Here is a 12,807-nt window from a genome sequence, read left to right on the forward strand (position 1 = left end):
ACTGTAAGGATGACTTGAGCTGGAGGGGCAGGACGCAGCAATCATAGTCGCAGCAGTGCTAACAGCAGATTCTAAGAGCTGCGTAAATATTAAGTTACTCCTCACAACAGCCCTTTGAGGTGGAAACAGGCTTGGAGAACATAAGCAACTTGTCCATTTTTGCACAACTTGTTAAGTGATGGAGACTGCGGCTAGGCTGGATTCAGACCTACACGGGCTGGCATCCACAACTGCATTCTCAACCTCAACAGACAATCGTGGGTTCAAGTCCCGAAACCTCTCTGAATTCCGTACTCTTCAGTCATTCAGCACAGACTTATTACACCACTGCTGTGTGCCAAACATCATTCTGATTTCTGGGAGAAATGCCAGGGAACAAGAAAGGCAGGGGCAGAGCTTGGCTGGGGGGCTGGCAGCACTTGGAATGCCACAAACTCATTACAAGCAGGGCAGGTGCCCTGCCAGCTCAGAGCTGCCTTGCCTGCCTGGTTACCCCACAGTAACCATACAAATGCCAGTCCCTGTGTGTGCATGATGAGATGAAAACAAGCCAGAGTAAACTCCTGAACCCTAAACTCCTCTATTCGTCTGCCCCTTCTGACTTTTAGTTACCCTGATCTGGAAAAACGCCAGCCATGAGTAATACTGTCTGTGCTCCTCTGTCTGTAAGGAGGGCTGCATGGGGAATCCCATGGTGGGACAGAGCGGTGCCCGGCAAATGAGCCCCACCAATGGCTTCTCAGCAACTGTGCTTTCCTGGCCAACCCGTGCTCTAACCTCACCCCTCTCAGACTGTTTCTTCCTCCAGGAAGCTCTCCCTTGTGCCCCTGACCAGGTCTTCCCAAGGACATATTCGCAGAGCCCACGTCGTCATCATTCCTGATCCTTCTCAAAGGTGTAATTTCATATTTACCTTGATGATCCTTTGGCTAATCTCAGTCTTCCCCCACTAGACCCCCACCCTCCCCAGCTCAGGAGACCAGACTCTGCAGAAGGTACCAACCACCCACACTTCTGCTCAGAGACTTGGCACTGGCCATTCCCTCTACCACAGCACTCCTTCCCGGACATCTGCGCTGTCCACTCCCTTGCCTCCTGCAAGTCTTTGCTCAAATGGCAACTTCTCAGTGAGGCCAATCTGGCTGTGCTAGTTAGAATCGAAGCCCTTCTCCCCTGACACTCCTCTCTCCCTCTCTGGGTTTTCTTTTTTTTCATAACACCTACCATGTTCTTGCATACTATAGGGTTTCATTCTGTCGCCCAGGCTGGAGTGCAGTGGTACAATCGCAGCTCACTGCAGCCTCTGCCTCCCAGGTTCAAGGGATCCTCCCACCTCAGCCTCCTGAATAGCTGGGACTACAGGCATGTGCCACCATGCCTAGCTAATTTTTGTATTTTTGGTAGAAACCATGTTGCCTAGGCTGGTCTCGAACTCCTGGACTCAAGCAATCTGCCCACACTGGCCTCCCAAAAGTGCTGGGATTACAGGTGTGAGCCACTGCATCCGGCCAGGATTTTTGTCCTGTGCTGTCTTTCCCATAGTTAAAAAAGTGCATCCAGGATATGTTGAATGAATATATGTTGAATGAATGAGTGAGCATTAGGGTCTCAAGCTTCCATTCCATATCTGCCCCCCAACACATTCACACATACTTACATGCCCACCTGCTTATAGGAGGCCACTGCTAATGGGGGTATGCCAAAGACCAAAAATTTGGTGTTTTAAAATTGTTTTTTATTTTCTTCATAGAGACAGGGTCTCACTATGTTGCCCAGGCTCATCTCTAACTCCTGGGTTCAAGCAATCCTCCCTCCTCAGCCTCCCAAAATGCTGAGATTACAGGTATGAGCCATCATGCCCAGCTAAAAATTTGGTGTTTGAAAGAATCCTGGCTAAAAAATTAGCTGGGCATGGTGGCATGCACCTGTAGTCCCAGCTACTTGGGAAGCTGAGGTAGGAGGATCATTGAGCCCAGGAGGCTGAGGCTGCAGTGAGCCAGGATCATGCCACTGCACTCCAGCCCAGGTGACAGAATAAGGCCCTGTCTCCAAAAAAAAAAAAAAAAAAAAAAAAAAAAAGCTCCTGAGAGAGCATCTCATTGAATGGCCCTCATTTTATTCAGGAAAAAACTGAGGCTCAGACAAGGGCCTGATGCCATCTGAGTTGGGCTGAAGCTGCATCCAGGTCCTTGACTTTCAGCACAGACCCCAGGTCCTCTTGGGGTTCCCATACCTATCTCTCACCCACACACAGGGTTCCTGGTCGCTCCCAGCTCCTGGTATCCCCGTGTGCCCCCCTTTCTGCACCTGAAGTGGGTTACTGGATATGCCAAATGCAGGCCTGGAAGGGATCCTTGGCTCAGATTGGAAAGCTACCTTCCAGCCCCACAGCCCAGGGGCCAGAGGGTGGGGGGAGGCAGGACAGCTTCTCCCCCAAGCTGGGGTGGATGAGGGGCATAGGGGAGCCTCGGGGCCCCTTCAGGATCACAGCATGTCAAGGTTGGAAGGGACCTCAGTGAGTACCTCCTACTCTCCCCAGCCCCCACCATCACATCATACAGATAAGGAAGCAGCCGAGACAGGGAGGGATTTGCGCAAATCACACAGGGGGGCAGGGACGTATCCTACCACAGCTCCCGACTTCCCGCTGTAGGCTTCTTGCTGTTCTAAGCCCTTCAGAAAGTTCCAACGAGTTCTGACTTTTGGCAAGGGGGTGGGAGGGTGACTGAAAAATACTCAATACGAGTCGAAAGAGTGTATGTCAGCTGGGGGCAGTGGCTCACACCTGCCCCTGGCTGATATAAAGGGCAGACATGGTTCAGGCCTTGTGAGGTGGACACACTAGTGGAGAAGACAGATATGAAACATATGAAAAAAAGCTTATGTGTCCCTTCTCTTCTGCCTAGGGTCCTCAAGGTCATAGGACCCCATAACCCCATTAGGTGTTCACACAGAAACAGGACTGTGTGAAGATTCACAGCCTCCCCCTCCCTTGCCTTCACGGAGCTTCGGCATCTACCCTTATTCCAGGCGGCTGCTCAGGTAATGAGTACGAGGCAGAGGTGGGAAGGCTGTCCTGGTTTACACGTGGTGGGGGAGGGGTCCAGAGCGCAGGATGAGGCTGAGAGCATGGGGACAACTGTCAAGCAGGGACAGATGGGACTGTGGGTGGAGGGCTGGAAGTTGGATGTTTCTCTCAGCACTGTGCTAAGAGTGACTTGGAGACATCTCAGCTGCATTTGGCTCACGCTGATTTATTTATTTGTTTGTTTGCTTATTTTTCCATGCCCTTTGTCAACAGGAATGGTTTATAGATATTTATTCATTCATTCATTCATTCATTTTTTGAGACAGAATCTCACTCTGTTGCCCAGGCTGGAGTGCAGTGGCGCGATCTTGGCTCACTGCAACCTCCACCTCCCAGGTTCTAGTGATTCTCCTGCCTCAGCCTCCTGAGTAGCTCGGATTACAGGCACGTGCCACCATGCCTGGCTAATTTTTGTATTATTAGTAGAGATGGGGTTTCACCATGTTGGCCAGGCTGGTCTTAAACTCCTGGCCTCAGGTGATCCACCTGCCCCGGCCTCCCAAAGTGCTGGGATTACAGGCGTGAGCCATAGCGCTCGGCCTATTTTTTTTTTTTTTTTTGAGAAAGGGTCTGGCTCTCTTACCCAGGCTGCAGTGCAGTGGCGCTATCTCAGCTCACTGCAATCTCCACCTCCTGGGCTCAAATGATCCACCCGCCTCGGTCTCCCACGGTGCTGGGATTAAGCATGAGCCGCCGCGCCCGGCTGGTTTACACATTTTTAAATGTAACACCTATTTATTCATTATTTACTGAGTGCCAGACCTTGTGTGAGGTACATACAGCAACAAACAAAACAGACATGGATGCTGGGTGTGGTGGCTCACGCCTGTAATCCTAGCACTTTGGGAGGCTAAGGCAGGAGGATCGCCTGAGCCCAGGAGTTCAACACCAGCCTGGGCAACAGAAGGAGACCTTGTCTCTAACAAACATTTAAAAAATTAGCTGGCTGTAGTGGCATGCGCCAGTAGCCCTAGTTACTCGGGAGATTGAGGTGGAAGGATCGCTTGAGCCTGGGAAGTTGAGGCTGCAGTGATCCATGATCGTGCCACTACACTCCAGCCTGGGTGACAAAGCAAGACCCCATCTTAACAAACGAAACAAAACAGAACAAACAAAACGAAGCCAAGGCCAGGTGCAGTGGCTCACGCCTGTAATCCCAGCACTTTGGAAGGCTGAGACGGGCAGATCAGTTGAGGTCAGGAGTTTGAGACCAGCCTGGCCAACATGGCAAAACCCCATCTCTAATAAAAATACAATAATTAGCCGGGCGTGGTGGCACACACCTGTATTCCCAGGTACTTGGGAGGCTGAGGCACAAGAATTGCTTGAACCCCAGAGGCAGAGGTTACAGTGAGCCGAGATCGCGCCACTGCCCTCCAGCCTGGGCGATAGAGCAAGACTCTGTCTTCAGAAAAAACAAAAAACAAAAAACCAGACATGGTTCCTGCCCTTGTGAGGCAGACACACGAGTGAGGAAGACAGATGTTAAACAGGCAAACACACGTATGAAATAACGTGAGAAGTGCTGTGGCTAAAACAGGGTCTAGCTAGAGCGTAATGGGATGCTGGTGGGGGCAGAAAAGACGGCACTGAGCCTGGAGGAAGAGAAGCACCGCCACGTTAGAAGGGGTAAGACGATGCCAAGTGGTGGGGACAGCTAAGGATGTGCTAAAATCCCCAGGTGGAAGAGGAAGTGGAGGGTTCAGGGAGCCCACAGGGTTGGCATGGCTGTGCAAGTGATCAAGGGGAGGCGACAGGTGGAGAAATGGGTGGGGGCGGCTCCTGCAGGTTCAGGGCAGAGTTTGGATTTTATGGCAACCACTGGAGTGTGCAAACCCGGGAGAGGCATGACACAACGGACATTTTAGGAGGGTCACTTTGCTGCTGTATGGAGAGTGGCCTGGAGGGGGCAGGGTGGAGGCAGGAGACCACTGAGAGCTGTTACAGTCATCCAGGTGAGAGGATGGTGGCCTAGGCCTTGGAGATGGAAGAGGAGGGCAAAGTTTCCACCTGTTAAGTTGCCACCTGTTTGGGAGGCAGAGTGGTCAGGACTTAACTGAAAGATTGCGTAGGGGTGAGGGCGAGCATGAGGTCAAGGATGACCCCAGCATACTGAGCCGGATGCCCAGGGACAGGGGCACTATTTCCATGGATCCCCCGGGAAGGGGAAGGGAAGAGTAACCTCCTCCCCCAAGGCTCCACGGAAGGGGCAAGGGCTGGTGATGAGGGGAGCAGAAGGGAAGGAGAGGGAGAAACAAAGTGTATGCATGTATCCAAATGTGTACAATTATTATGTATCAATTCAACTCATTTGAAAGTGGGTCTGGAGAGCAAGGGTGGCAGAGACAAATATATCTTCTGCACTACCACAGGACCTGAGGGGCAAGGCACTGGCAGGCCCTACAGGAACACAGGGATGCCCTGGGCCCTTCCAAGAACTACCAGAGCCTTGGTACTGTGGGGAGAGTAGGGGTCAGTGAGTTTCTCCAGGACTCCCTTACATTTTACACACGTGGACCCGGAAGCCCAGGGGAAGGGGAAGACCTTCCAGCTGATGCATCCCCACCTGGCACACAGTCTGTTTTTTTTTTTTTTGAGATGGAGTCTCGCTCTGTTGCCAGGCTAGAGTGCAGTGGCGCGATCTCGGCTCACTGCAACCTCCGCCTCCGGGTTCAAGCAATTCTCCTGCCTCAGCCTCCAGAGTAGCTGGGACTACAGGCGCGCGCCAACATGCCCGGCTACTTTTTGTACTTTTAGTAGAGACGGGGTTTCACCATGTTGGCCAGAATGGTCTGGATCTCTTGACCTCGTGATCCGCCCGCCTCGGCCTCCCAAAGTGGTAGGATTACAGGCGTAAGCCACCGTACCCGGCCAGTCTGGGGTCTTTTAAAAATACAGACCCGGGCCTGGGCGCGGTGGCCCATGCCTGTAATCCCAGCACTTTCGGAGGCTGACGCGGGCGGATCACTTGAGGTCAGGAGTTCGAGACCAGCCTGGCCAACATGGTGAAACCCGTCTCTACTAAAAGTACAAAAATTAGCCAGGCGTTGTGGCAGGCGCCTGTAATCCCAGCTACTTGGGAGGCTGAGGCAGGACAATCGCTTGAACCTGGGAGGCGTGATCGTGCCACTGTACTCCAGCCTGGGCGACAGAGCGAGGCTCTATCTCAAAACAAACAAACAAAAAAACCCCACACGCACAAAAAACAAAAAACAGGCCGGTGCAGTAGCTCACTCCACTTTGAGAGGCCAAGACGGAAAGACAGCTTGAACCCCACAGTTGAGACCGGCCTGGGCAACATGGCAAGACTCCGTCTCTACCAAAAAAAAAAAAAAAAAAAAGCCGGGCGTGGTGGGTGTGCCTGTGGTCCCAGATACTCAGGAGACTGAGATGGGAGGATCCCTTGAGCCCAGGAGTTCCAGGCGGCAGTGAGCCGTGTTCGCGCCACTGCACTCCAGCCTGGGTGACAGAGCAAGAATATGTCTCAAAAAACAAACAAACAAAAAAAGGCACATAACCACGATCTACCCTCGTAAAACGTTTCCAGAGCGTCCCAGCGGTGCCCCTCATCATCTGGCGGCCCCTACGCCTCTCTGAGACTCACAGACCTACTCCCCTCTCCAGGGGGCGGAGCCCACACCGCTGAGCATTTACTCTTGTTCTTCCCTCTGCCAGGGGCACCGTTCTACCCCTTTCTGCCTGGAGAAACTGCCGTTTTTCCTTAAAGGATCCTCGAAGCCGGAAGGAGCAGCCACCTCCCACTCCCGGCTGCTGCAAGCAAGCTGCTTTGACCTCTTTCTAGAGTTGGGGATTGCTGCTGGAGTCCGAGTCTCAGGCCCAGAGTGGGTGCGATGGTCTTGCTTGCACCCTGTATCCCCCGGCAGACGCCCGGGAACTCTACTAAGTGGGTGACCCCAGAGAGCTCGCCCCCACACTCCGACTCCGAGTCCAGCACTCGGTCCACTGCACAGGGACCTCGCGCCCCACAGCTGCGTCCTCTCTGACCTTCGCGATCCGGTGCGCGGCCCGCGGAACGCCCCGATCTCCAGGGGCACGGAAGGCCGAGGCGTGCCGCGGGAGCCAGGAGCAGCTGGCTGGCGGGCGCCGCGGGCCTCCCCGGTCACGTGACACCCCGGGCAACGTGCGCCGTCACGTGACGGCGGAGCCTGTGAACGTTTTTCTCACGTGACGGAGGCGCCTGCACGTGGACCAATGGGGAGGCGGGGGCGGGGCCGGCAGGGGCGGTGCGCGGGAAGGGACCCCGGACCCGGAGGTCGCGGAGAGCTGGGCAGTGTTGGCCGCTGGCGGAGCGCTGGGGCAGCATGAAGTGCCTGGTCACGGGCGGCAACGTGAAGGGTGAGTGCAGGTCGGCCTGGCAGCGGCGGTGCAGCAGCCGCGGAGCCGCCAGCCTAACCCCCTTCCGCTCTCCTCCCCGCAGTGCTCGGCAAGGCCGTCCACTCCCTGTCCCGCATCGGGGACGAGCTCTACCTGGAACCCTTGGAGGACGGGGTGAGGGGCCAGGGTGTGGGGGGCGGGTGGGACTCCAGCCGGGAGCGGGTAACCCGGAGTCGAGTCTCGCCCCCACTAGGCGGGATGACCGCTGGCAGATTTGTCGGCAAAGTTTCAGTTTCTTAGTCTGGCGGCTGTCATCTTCCCAGGCCGGTGTGTGAATTGAGGAAAGCCGCCCTCCTGCGAGCTCCCAGGGGGTGACGTGCACTTAGAGAAACTCGGGGAAGGCCTGGGTGTGCGACCTCTCCTCTGCGGCAGCAGCGCCGGGGCCGACTCTGAAGGCTTCACGGGGAAAGGAGGGTTTTTCAGCAGGTGGTGGCGGAGCGGGAGGACGATAGGGCAAGTGTGTGAGCAGAAGCAGCCAGAGGGCTGGGTCTGTGGCTGCCCCCTGACCACGTCCCTCTCCCTGCTCTTCGTGGCCCAGCTCTCCCTCCGGACGGTGAACTCCTCCCGCTCTGCCTATGCCTGCTTTCTCTTTGCCCCGCTCTTCTTCCAGCAATACCAGGCAGCCACCCCTGGTCAGGACCTGCTGCGCTGTAAGATCCTGATGAAGGTGAGGCCCTTCCCTCAGCAGTGGCACTACCCCACCCCAGGAATCTCCACCAGCTGTGCCTCTGCCCTGGGGTACTCAGTAGATGCTAAGTGGGGAGAGAGACACGTGCAAGCCCAATCCATGCAAAACACAGGGAGGGCCATGGTAAAAGCATCACAGCGGGGACCTGAGAGGGTGGTGACGCTCAAGTTCGTCAAGAAAGGTAAGCAGGACTTTTGGCCGGGCGCGGTGGCTCACGCCTGTAATCCCAGCACTCTGGGAGGCCGAGGCAGGCGGATCACGAGGTCAGGAGTTCGAGACCAGCCTGGCCAACATGGCGAAACCCCGTCTCTACTAAAAATACAAAAATTAGCTGGGCGTGGTGGAACGCGCCTGTAATCCCAGCTACTCGGGAGGCTGAGGCAGGAGAATTGTTTGAATCCGGGAGGCGGAGGTTGCAGTGAGCTGAGATCGCACCACTGCACTCCAGCCTGGGTGACAGAGCGAGACTCCATCTCAAAAAAAAAAAAAAAAAAAAAGGTAAACAGGTGTTCCAAGGCATTCCAAGCATAAGGAAGAGCATGAATGAGGCCTAGAAGGATGCCAGTGCCCGATGTGACGTGGAAACCCTTTTCCCAGAGTTACATGCTGGGCCCATGATGGGTGTGGGCCTGCATGGGACAGGAGAGCTTGTCGCAGAGATGTGGTGCTAGGCTGAGGTGTCTTATCCCATGCAGTCTTTCCTGTCTGTCTTCCGCTCACTGGCGATGCTGGAGAAGACGGTGGAAAAATGCTGCATCTCCCTGAACGGCCGGAGCAGCCGCCTGGTGGTCCAGCTGCATTGCAAGTTCGGTGAGTGGGCAGCCGGCCAGCCAAGGGGTGCCTCAGCAGGGAGGTCGGCGAGGCCCACTGAGACCCTATCGCCCATCCAGGGGTGCGGAAGACTCACGACCTGTCCTTCCAGGACTGTGAGTCCCTGCAGGCCGTCTTCGACCCAGCCTCGTGCCCCCACATGCTCCGCGCCCCAGCACGGTGAGCACACCCCTGCCCTCAGCTCAGCCCCGGGTCTCTCTCTTCCTTCTTTGGGGCCCCAAGGGGTTGATTTTAGAAGGTACCTCCTTCATTTTCCCTACAGAGTTTCTGTGAACCTCAAAGACATCCCATGGCCCGCTATGTGCTCAGGTCCTTACCTGGCTCTTTAAAGGCAGACGGTGGCATGGAGGAGGGGCAGGCGCCTCCTTGCTCCATTCTCCTCACTGTTAGGAGCCTGCATTCTCCATCCCAAAGGTCTGACTTGACTTTCTGGCTGCTCAAACCCATTCCAACTCCTCCTCTAGGGAGCACATTTCTGGCCTGCCACCAAATCTCTTGTCTGGCTTGAGTAACCTTGAAGGTCTGCCCATACCTGTGGCTCAGAGGCTCAGACCCCTTCTCTGGCCTGGGCATCCTTCCAGAGGTGTTCCCCATTCAACGGCAGCCTCTTTTCCTGACTGCCCAGGATCGAGGAGTCCCCAAGGCCAGGGCAGGAGGCTGGAGGGAGGCTGAATAATCAGCTATGGGGTGGAGCTGTTCTGGGCAGTCTGAGCACCGGGGGCTGTCTGGGGCCAGGGAAACGGGGACTCCAGTGGAAGCAAACGTCCCTGGCAAGGACCAGCTCAGAGAGGAGTGGGCTCTCCCCCTGCTCCATGCTGGTCACTGCTTGCATTCAAGTGGCCCAAGGTCCTGCTCATTTCTCAGGGTGACTGAAGATCCCTTTGGGTCCTGACATCTGTTTCCCCAGGTTCTTTTGAGCCAGCACTGCTCAGAGATCTTTTGGGTAGTGAGAGACGGGGCCAATTCCTTGGTCTGCATTTAGGGTGGTGTCTTTTTTTTTTTTCTTTTGAGACAGAGTTTCGCTCATGTTGCCCAGGCAATGGCACGATCTCGGCTAACCACAACCTCCGCCTCCTGATACAAGTGATTCTCCTGCCTCAGCCTCCCGAGTAGCTGGGATTACAGGCATGCGCCACCATGCCTGGCTAATTTTTTGTATTTTTAGTAGAGACAGGGTTTCTCCATGTTGGTCAGGCTGGTCTTGAACTCCCAACCTCAGGTGATCTGCCCATCTCAGCCTCCCAAAGTACTGGGATTACAGGCGTCAGCCACCGCACTCAGTCTCTTTTTTTAAAAATGAGCAATTGTTTCTCTCGTTTTGTTTGTTTTGAGATAGAGACTCGCTCTGTCACCCAGGCTGGAGTGCAGTGGTCCAATCTTGGCTCACTGCAATCTCTGCCTCCCGGGTTCAAGCGATTCTCCTGCCTCAGCCTCCCAAGTAGCTGGGATTACAGGCATGCACCACCACGCCTGGCTAATTTATATATTTTTAGTAGAGACGAGGTTTCACCATGTTGGCCAAGCTGGTCTCGAACTCCTGAACTCAAGTGATCCACTGCTTCGGCCTCCCAAAGTGCTGGGATTACAGGCATGAGCCACTGTTTTTTTTTTAATCCTTGCGCAGGGGCCTTGCTCATCTTTTGCATGCTTCAGTTTTAGTGTATGTGCTGCCGAAGCAAGCACTCTGTCTCATGAATAATTTCAAATATATGTAAAAGCAGACGCAGCTCCCGTCCCCACTTGACTTGAAACAATTTCCAGATGTGATTTCATCTGTATGGCAATGGGTATCCTTAGAGGATAAGGATTTCAGGGCTCTTTCTGAAGGCCGGGTTTGTAGGGTGGTGTGAGTGCCATGTCCTGCCTCTGGGCCCTCTCCCTGGTCTGCATGGTCAGGTGCCGCCTGTCAGGTTTGAGCAACCACTGCAACCAGCCCCCTCCCTGCCACCTTCTCTGGGCCTCATCCACGGTGCGCTAGGCCTGCGCACATCCGTGCGTGTGCATGTGTCACCCCCACCTCAGGTCCTCCGAGAGCAAAGCCCTGGGCAGGGCCAGGCATTTGGGGTAATGCTCCGCCCTGTTCACAGGGTTCTGGGGGAGGCTGTTCTGCCCTTCCCTCCTGCACTGGCTGAAGTGACGCTGGGCATTGGCCGTGGCCGCAGGGTCATCCTGCGCAGCTACCACGAGGAGGAGGCAGGTGAGGGGGCTGGACGTGGCCTGGGACAGCAGAGTGGCAGGTGGGAGAGGGGCGGGGCCCAGTTTACTCCTGTTCTTCCCCAACAGACAGCACTGCCAAAGCCATGGTGACTGAGATGTGCCTTGGAGAGGAGGATTTCCAGCAGCTGCAGGCCCAGGAAGGGGTGGCCATCACTTTCTGCCTCAAGGAATTCCGGGTGAGGTTCCTCCCAGGCGCTCGCTGTCCTGTCCTCCCTGCCCAGCTCAGCCCAGCCCGGGGCCTCACCTGCTACCTCTTTCCTCCCAGGGGCTCCTGAGCTTTGCAGAGTCGGCAAACTTGAATCTTAGCATTCATTTTGATGCTCCAGGCAGGTAGTTCCCAGCCTTGGGACAGGGAAGGGCTCTGGGATGGCAGGAGCTGAATGGGATGACCTAGCTTGGGCCCCCTCCCCTGCCCAGGCCTGCCATCTTCACCATCAAGGACTCTTTGCTGGATGGCCACTTTGTCTTGGCCACACTCTCAGACACCGACTCGCACTCCCAGGACCTGGGCTCCCCAGAGCGTCACCAGCCAGTGCCTCAGCTCCAGGCTCACAGGTGAGGGCACCTCCCCCCAACTCCTCCTCTCCCCATGTCTGTGCACTCCAGCCTGAGACTGCAACTCCTAGCTTCTGCACCTCCCCGCAATGTGTTCTCTCCTGCCCCTTCCCTCCTGCTCCTCCTCTCTCTGTCAGGCCCCAGCCCCTATAGTGCTCACAGCTGCCAGCCCTGCAGACTCAGCCTTCTTGGTTAGCTGTACTCAGACACCCCTCCCACCCAGGGAAGCATCCCCAAGGCCCTGCCGGCTTCCTTCTCTGGCTGAGGCCTCCCCTCTGAGCCTCCTCCCAGGCCAAGGAGGGAAAGGGCTGCTGGGAGGCAGGAGCTGCCTGGGCTGGGGGAAGCAGGTGGCTGGAAGGGCAGGTGGGCTGGGGAGGATGGCCCAGTGCACTTTCAGCACAGGAAGTTGGGGCTGGCCCCTGGCCCAGCCTGTCCCTGGGCTCCTGTGCTTTCCAGATCCTGTCCCCTGGGAAGGTGGGGGCTTGGGCTCCATGTGGCCCAGTTCATAAGACTTGCTGCTCCTCCCTCCTAGCTGAGCTAAGGTAGCCCCCAGGATGCCTCCCTCAGGCCCCTACCTGAATTCTGATCAAAGAGATTCCTGGCCCACCCCCTCCAGGAAGTCACCACTTAACCCCTGCATCCTCTCCTCTCCAGCCAAATCAGGAAGTCATAAAACCAAGAGATCTCCAGTGGTCGGGGGCCCCAGAGCTCCCTTCGAGCCTTCCAAGGTGGGCCCCTGCCTCTGCTCCCCGAATCCCCTCCCTGATACTCCGATTCTGCCTACAGCACACCCCACCCAGACGACTTTGCCAATGACGACATTGACTCTTACATGATCGCCATGGAAACCACTATAGGCAATGAGGGCTCGCGGGTGCTGCCCTCCATTTCCCTTTCACCTGGCCCCCAGCCCCCCAAGAGCCCCGGCCCCCACTCCGAGGAGGAAGATGAGGCTGAGCCCAGTACAGTGCCTGGGACTCCCCCACCCAAGAAGGTAGGGACTGGAGGTGGAGGCAGGGGTGGGAGGTAGGGA

General features: G+C 56.0%; 1 protein-coding gene across 1 annotated transcript in view; it reads left to right on the forward strand.

The window, feature by feature from the left end:
* The window catches only part of RAD9A (RAD9 checkpoint clamp component A), an 82,358-nt gene that overhangs the window by 68,565 nt on the left and 986 nt on the right, over positions 1-12,807 (forward strand). The window contains exons 3-12 of the mRNA XM_055354624.2: positions 6,764-7,444; positions 7,527-7,597; positions 8,022-8,150; positions 8,867-8,981; positions 9,062-9,161; positions 11,090-11,199; positions 11,286-11,395; positions 11,485-11,549; positions 11,637-11,774; positions 12,561-12,768. Coding sequence (XP_055210599.1) covers positions 7,411-7,444; positions 7,527-7,597; positions 8,022-8,150; positions 8,867-8,981; positions 9,062-9,161; positions 11,090-11,199; positions 11,286-11,395; positions 11,485-11,549; positions 11,637-11,774; positions 12,561-12,768 — 1,080 coding nt within the window. The 5' untranslated portion in view covers positions 6,764-7,410. The remainder of the gene's footprint in view (positions 1-6,763; positions 7,445-7,526; positions 7,598-8,021; positions 8,151-8,866; positions 8,982-9,061; positions 9,162-11,089; positions 11,200-11,285; positions 11,396-11,484; positions 11,550-11,636; positions 11,775-12,560; positions 12,769-12,807) is intronic.

The sequence above is a fragment of the Gorilla gorilla genome, chromosome 9 (genome assembly GCF_029281585.2).
Source record: "Gorilla gorilla gorilla isolate KB3781 chromosome 9, NHGRI_mGorGor1-v2.1_pri, whole genome shotgun sequence".
NCBI lineage: Eukaryota > Metazoa > Chordata > Mammalia > Primates > Hominidae > Gorilla > Gorilla gorilla.